This window comes from Perna viridis, chromosome 11 (assembly GCF_037379345.1).
Source record: "Perna viridis isolate PV_CMFRI_1.1 ecotype Kerala chromosome 11, ASM3737934v1, whole genome shotgun sequence".
Classification (NCBI taxonomy): domain Eukaryota; kingdom Metazoa; phylum Mollusca; class Bivalvia; order Mytilida; family Mytilidae; genus Perna; species Perna viridis.
In genome coordinates this window covers 24,267,169-24,275,200 of record NC_142455.1, presented here as the reverse complement: position 1 = coordinate 24,275,200, position 8,032 = coordinate 24,267,169, and the positions used below count along the sequence as shown (strand labels likewise).

Below are 8,032 nucleotides of genomic sequence, written 5' to 3'. Positions count from 1 at the left end.
AATTGACTTACTTCTTATTCGACCAATAGATGAAAGTTCGCTTCACAGATGCATAAGAGTTAAACACCATGGAGTCTCTTTTATGCGATTTTTTAACGATTTACCGTTCATTCATAAACGAAAAACAAGAGGTTAAAGGGGAACTAAGGTGATTTTTAAATACAAAGGAAAAATGAGAAATTGTGTGTACACACGCGAAGTTGGGTTATTTTAGAGTAAATTGTTAAGTTGGTTCATGTACAATTGTGTATAATGGATAATTTCGAAAAAAGTGTTAAAATTAAGCATTTAGTTCAGAATTGTTTGGATTGTGTCAGAATGGATGTTATGGAGGAGATGCATGACAAATCATAATAATAGTGAAAAAGTGATGATTTTGTCTCGAAGGAGAAATTAACTCGTTTGTTATCAGTTATGTGTCTTGATACGACTGGTAATTTATTTTAGCCTGGAGTAGAAATTGGAAAAAAAATGCCTTCCGTAGAGCTTGGAGAACCTAGCAGGGCTGAAACAACTCCTATGTTAAAAAAGAAAAGAAGAAAAATACAAAGACTTCTTGGAAAACAACAATTTGAAAGCGTGGAGTTGGAAAGGTTGTATAAAAGCTATGTTTACAAATTGCAACAGTCAGCAGTTGGATATATGCTTGGTGTATTTATAATTTTGACTGCATGTTTGTGTGTACTGAAATTCGTGTACATAAAGAATTTGACAATTAGTGGAATTTATTTAGGAATACAATGTGGAATATTTATAGCAATATATATCCTACTACAAACCCGATTCACTAAAGAAACAAATTTTGTTGTGATATGTTACATACTGTTAACGTTTTTAGTGTGTTTTGCAGTTCTCTCATTCCCTTTTGATCTGGGTCCGGACTACCCGGAAAGAATCCCGCCAAAATATACTGCAGCAGACGGCGTATGGGAAGTGATGTTCGTCGTTTTCATGATTTATTCTTTAATGCCTTTAAGAACGTACATTGCAGCTGTCCTCGGAGTTATTTTGCCAGTGTGTCATCTTGTTGTTTCGGCAGTTATCGTAGACAACGAATCTGCGTTTCTATGGCGACAGGTACGTATTTTTCATACCTTTGCATACTTGCACGTGGAGTTAATGAGGCTCGAAATGGGAAAAGTAAACAAATAAGAAAATTAGTTCCTTGTTATGAATAATTGCTCTCTTTGATGAGTCAGATAGGTACATTCACTTCATTAATTCTTGCACTCTTGACACATTTTCAAGTGTAGTTTTTAAACAGCTTTTTATTTATTTTCTGTCTGAGAAAATTGGGGGTTGGGGGGTTGGGGGATGATTATGTCCTGTTAATTGGTTATTTTCTCAGTCTACACTTCCTATAACAGATAACATCATATTTTGACATTATCGTTACTGTACCATGAAATGCAAATTTAAGAATACGCAGGGTCGTAGCCAGAAATTGAAAAACATGGTGGTAAATAATAAACGGCGAGGGGCCTGGGACCGTGAAAGGGCAACATTGGGTTTAGGGCATGATCCCCTGCGATCGAGGGGTGCTTTGACATTTTACCAACAAAACCACAAACTTATAATAAATGATTAGTTCATAACAACATGCATTCGCAAGAATAAATAAGCTTGTTTTGTTAGAAAGGGGTTCGTGTGCACCAAAGCATCGTCTGATTATTACGGCCTTACTACACATCGTTAAACATACCAGACAGATACTAGATGCTCCCTAGGGTGTTTTAAAGTCAATTAACCTGAACAATAAAGTAGTAACACTTTATATATTGTACTGTTAGTAGTTAGTGTCGTCCTGTTAGATTTATGGGACTTCACGAGCTGAAAAAAAACTGTTATTTAACCCAAAGACGAATCTTAATTCTTGGGTCAGTCATCAAAGAATTAGTGTGCTATGTTATTGCTCGGGGGTTACTTTGACTTTCATCTACGATAAGACGAATGTAATTATCATATTAATGACAGACCCTTTGATTTATCTATCTGCTTATTAAGATATTCGTAGATAACAAAGAAATGATTAAGCATCTCTATCATAGTGATAATCCTGATTGTAGAATGTGCGGCTTTGATAATATGGATTTACAGGTCATGTTTGATTGCGTTCTGTCGACTATTCAGGTCGTTTTTTCCTAATGAGGGACGTTCGTTCGACAATCACAGCAAGCCTAATTATGTTCAATACAAAGAATCCGTCCTTCAGAAAATGTAAATTAACTTCAACTAGCTAAAACCCCGAATGTAAGTTTTGTTATTTCCTGCTATTCATTCTATTGCATAAAGCTCAGAACAAAACAAGAAATTGTACTATTACACTTGACAAATTACATTGCCAAACGGCTCATTGGCCAGGAATCTAAAAAGTAAAAACATAGCATGTCTTATGTGTCACTTGGGGAGGCGAGTGCACCACATTTCCAACCCATTAACGACATTGTAATGACCAAGAGCTGTAGTTACATGTAGATCCTGTTCGGGTGGTCACTGTGATACTACTATGGTTCGGTTTAACCACAGTGACATAATGAACCCCATTTATTTATCAAAACACGCCATTTCATCACGCTTCAGAAGTTTCCATGGTAAATTAAGTATATCTTTTGTCTTACTTATTGTATAAACTGTGCATTACGCTGTAAGACTTGTGTCGACGAAACTTCGTTTATCTCCCTATGTTTACATTCTTTCTATGTTAGTGACCCTGGGGTGAAATATGTCTCCTCAAATTTTGACGTCCAGTATTAAGTCCTTTCAAGAGTTAGGCTGTCGTGTATAGTACTAGTATACAATGGAATAAAATGCAATTTTTTAAGTTCGAGTTAAGAATATAGAAATGACCATTCATACGAACGTATCTAACAGAAAGCAACTGAAATTCTACCTGTACATTTAATTGAGTCTTCATTTTATTTATCTGTACTCATTTGTGTGTTTTCAATTGCTGATTAACAAAGCATTGTTTGCCTGCATCTTAAATTGTTCTATACTTTAAATACAAATACAAAATGGTAACGGCCATTGTGTTCATTTTATTGTTCATTCACAAGTTGCCGACAGGTTGATCGTATTAATAAAACCAACGCTATAAGTTTATTTAACTTTTATTATCTAAACCATACTTACATCGATAGCTTCGTTATACCGATGTATGCTATAGAGTTTAGCTTTGAAAAAAAATGATATAAATTTCCAAATTGCAGTTGACAGTATATGAATAAACAAGAACAATGATCGGTATTTATGGAATATACATGTTTTTTGTTTTGCTAATATAACAAAAATAGGTATGGTGTGTTATCAAAGAGACGACAACCCCACCGGGATGACAATGTCAACCCAAGGCCACCCATAGTTCGAATTTCCTCTGACCCTGCAACCCTCCCCTTTTTATTTGGATATTGATATGTCGGGTTGGGATCAGAACGATGTGCCATACAAAAAGGTAGTCCGAATTTCCTCTGACCCTGCAACCCTCCTCTTTTTTATTTGGATATTGATATGTCGGGTTGGGGTCAGAACGACGTGTCATACAAAAAGTTGGAGATCTAGCGGTACCGCGAAGTACCGCCCTTCAAATGCTTGTAACGACTTTCAAGTTGAAATTGTGCATGTCACATCTACCTATTTCGGTTCCGGAATCATTTTCCTGTATATTGATACCAAATTTGCTACAAAAAATACATTTTTTTATGTTTCGAATATAATCCACAAGAGACCCTGTTTTGTTGACATTTCGAACCGTAATAATAGAGAGTAGGCGGAGCTTGTTACTTTTGGAACGGAAGGTTAGCGGACACGTAATTTTTCTGCGGAATTTTGAAATATTCTGTTAGATTCCGGGTCTCTCGTGGAAAATGATCGAAACTTCAATAAAAAAATTATTTTTTGTAGCAAAGTTTTTGGTATCAATATACAGGAAAATGATTCCGGAATCGTAGTAGGTAGGTGTGACATGCACAATTTCAACTTGAAAGTCGTTACTAGCGGTTGAAGGGCGGTACTTCGCGGTACCGCTATATCTCTAAAAATAACTTTTTGTAAGACGTATCGTTCTGACCCCAACCCGACATATCAATATCCAAATAGAACAGAGGAGGGTTGCAGGGTCAGAGGAAATTCGGACTAGGCCACCCATTGGTCTTCAATGATGAACGACGAGGAAACCCTTTTACCACAGGGCAGGCTGCAGCTGGCCTCTTAAACATTATACACAGGTACAGCTAAAGAGTTGCCCCAATGAACTCTTCAACGCTCTTGCAGTATAGATGTTGCTACCATAAAGTTGGGTGGTTTTACGTGGATAATTTGACTCATATTCTGGTCAACACATTAGTGCTATGAAGTTGTCAGATTTCCGACGATTACTCCAACTGACCAAATTACAGTTAAAATAGTCCATGACTATGATTTCATTCTCATAAAGTATGACATAGTTACAGAGATAATAACATGTATACAAAATACAGATATGAATGCATGTGTGGAAATACATGTACATAAATAGAGTTACCTAACCAGGAGGATTTATGACAGTAGATATATATTTTATAAATCTACGCAATTTTTTCTAGTTCAGCTAGAACGGCAGGAAAGATATTTCTTCCTTTCATTTCGAAAATAATTACATGATAGTATGTAATGGAACTCATCGCCGATGTCGGGGGAGTCGCAGAGGTGACACAATCTATCCGCTCTTGGAATGTTATGCCAACTCCCCACCTCCACCGGCAGTCGATGATTTCCACATATAAACTTACACAATGTACATACTAAACTAAATGGTAAAGTAGATAATGTTCTAATTATTCTTAAAAAGTCTATAGTTTAAACCTTTTGATGATTTATTCATGTCGGTTGATCATTGTTGTCTTAAGTGGTCTTTTGATCGTTGTTCAACTGATAATACGATCCTTTCTTTGGAAAAGAATTCTGGGTTGCGCCATACGTTTGACATGCCTCAGCTATCAAATATATTTTACATAAATGTTAGTCATTTGTTCTCGTACCCATGGTTGTTATAAAAGACAAACAAAAGTTTATACAATATGGAGGAAATCTTGTTTTCTCTTGCAAAATTAAGTCGAATCCAATATTTTATCATCCTTAATTTTAAAAATAATTGAAATAGGAAATCTTCCTAATTCCCCATAAACCATAAAACTGGGTGTTGACTGTTTCAAACGAAGTATATGTTTACAATGGAAAGAGATGAACTCTTTCTATAATATCTAAATTTTCAAAACCCCCAAATTTCACAGCTATAAAGTAAAATTGGGTTGATGGCTTTATCAAACATATACAATCGGCATTTAGAAGTAGTTCGGACAAGCGAACGGACACACTGACAGACAACCCAGATGTTTCCATCTTTGTTGAAGAGTTAGCACAGTGTGTCTTGGCTCACTACTTTAAATTTAAATAATACAAGTTTGACTTTGAATTTATTTGATGCAAGTTTGTATACCTCTTTTTAGAAGACGACCGAAGTTGCATAAAGCCGCCTTAAAAGTTTGTGTTGTTTTGTCATTACCTACAACATTGGAATATTGAATAGGTAGGCAAGATATTTGTTGCTTACAAAGCAAAAAGGTACCTTTTCATTAAGATATTAAATCGACTCGTGTTTAAAACAGAACAAAAACTAAACATTGTTATTTGACTTAAATGAGTTAATGACAAGGAAAAAAACAACTTCTGTTCAGGTTCGTCTAAATTATTTTATGTTTCCATGTACCCGAATGAACTCCGTGGTTCGAACAAAATGAGTGTGTTACTGTTGTCATGACCCCATAGCCTGTAGATAATCAATTTCCTACTCACAACATCAATTATAATCAAAACTGTTTGGTTATAGTATAAAGCAGAAGGCACACTGCTATGTTAGTTACTTATTACTTATCTAAAACATGAGGTTTAACAAGTGCTTAAAATGGGGTGCAAGATCTCTTTCAATCTCGTACAAAACTGGTCCTATCATGAACTTTTTATGTCCTAGTACGCCTACGTACACACATTGTATATGTGTAAATTCGCAACCCTCTTAAAGTTCCCGAGGAAAGGTTTGTATCCGAATTTTATTTGGAATTATAATGTGTACATTTGTATTTCTTTGGACAAAACGACCAAAAGAGATACATATACAAAGTCTGCATGTTGGGATTTCATCTCTTTGCTGAGTTTGATAAGAAGTACCCAACGTACTTAATCATTTGGGTTCATGCATTATACTGTAACAATTTCTCCCACCTAGTTTACATGTAGAAGATACAACACCGATACTTAGTACATGTACATGTATAATTACCCTCTTGTATATCTAACAGCACCAAACATGTTAAGGAGAACGTTTGAGGAATCACGGTTTACGTCATTCTGCAGTTAAGAAACCTTTCAAGTTCAGATGTTCTTGATTATCTGTAATTAACTGCATCAAAACAATTAGCACAGTTTTTGCTTAAGTTTTGCTATGATAGGTCTATCTCTGGAACAGTCGTTTTGTCTGTATCTTCCATGGTGTATGCCAAAATGCTGATCTGTTTTGTGAAATTGCACATTGTCGAAGGCAAGTGAAAAGAAAAGAGGAGTCTCAGTAAAGGGCTTATGAAAATTTGGACGAATTGTGCTTTTTTTTTAACAAAACAAAAAATCATCCGATAAGAGTATCCTAATGGACCAAAAACCAGTGATAACTTAGCAAACCAGTCCTTCAAACGTCTTTATCTCACTCATGTCACTTGCTTGTTCTGTATGGACGTGGCACGTAATGATTTGTCATACACCACTTCATTGCAGATAACCCATATGACTGCATGGCCATAGAAAACAAGTCTTGCTTATAAAAAAATAACTAACACATTTTTCAGCTATAAGGCCAACATATATAAATCATTTGTTTTCTCTTCCTGGTTCTACAATAATAAACAGGTTTTGGGTATATAGGGGATTTTTTTTCTTCACACTGAATGCATGATTACTCCTAGCATTTTACTCCAAACAAGTGTTTTAATGAAAAAAATGTAACATGCTATAATTTTGTTTTTCTGATTCACTAGCAAATCAAACGTTTTTTTGCACAGATTTTGCACGATTTTCACTTGAATTGAGTAAATAAAATTTGTGACAGAGTTTATATGGAACTCGTGTGAATCGAACCATCAGGTGAATGTTATCTGAACTTCTCATATGAAATTCACGTCAATTTCATGTGCAGTTGATGTGAAGCTCGATTCCTAGGAATATTTGTCTCTGTAACCGACAAGAATATGGCAATCGAATGTCTTTTCTTCAAATTGACGGGGATGGGTATATTTTAATGTTTAATTTTACAAATTTTAACTGTTACATATATTAATGATCTTTCTGTTTCAGCTTGGTGCGAATGCGATTCTATTTTTGTGTGTAAATGTGACTGGAGTCTTCATCCATAATGTGACTCAACGATCTCAACGAAAAACTTTCATAGACACCCGGAACTGTATTGCTGCTAGACAGGAAATAGAAGACGAGAACGAAAAACTAGTAAGATAATTTTATATTTTAGCAGCTGAATGGGTATATATATGAAACACGGGACGCGGGGGTACGATGGTGTCGTGGAAGGACGATGGTAGAACACGAAGCGGGTTTATGATCACGCTGAAATGCGATGGTTAGAAATCATTGTTGGATGTCAATAGCCGCGCCGCGAAAATGCATTTATCACTATTGAGAGGTGCGTTCTTTTTCGTACTTCGCTGAATTATTTTGACTCTCGTGTAGATTTTTCCGTTGGTACTGTAAATATACGATTATCTTGAAATTCTACAGATATGATAATTATCTAGATGGATTCAGAAATTATTAAAAAAAACAAAAAAAATAAAATATTTTACTTTCATTTTTCCTATACTTGGCAGCAACTTGAGCAAAACTGGCAGGCACTTTTAGAAGGACGAGTATTCTTTTTCATGTAAATATGTATTTACCAGCTTAGCTATAGAACGGCTGTCAATAGCTCTTCTGTATTAGCGTTTTAACTACACGT

The 8,032-nt window shown here is 35.4% G+C and overlaps 1 protein-coding gene across 1 annotated transcript in view; it reads left to right on the top strand.

Moving 5' to 3' along the window:
• LOC148603460 (adenylate cyclase type 1-like) overlaps positions 1-8,032 on the top strand; it is a 62,190-nt gene continuing 54,158 nt past the window's right edge. The window contains exons 1-2 of the mRNA XM_088551524.1: positions 1-1,077; positions 7,378-7,527. Coding sequence (XP_088407650.1) covers positions 472-1,077; positions 7,378-7,527 — 756 coding nt within the window. The 5' untranslated portion in view covers positions 1-471. The remainder of the gene's footprint in view (positions 1,078-7,377; positions 7,528-8,032) is intronic.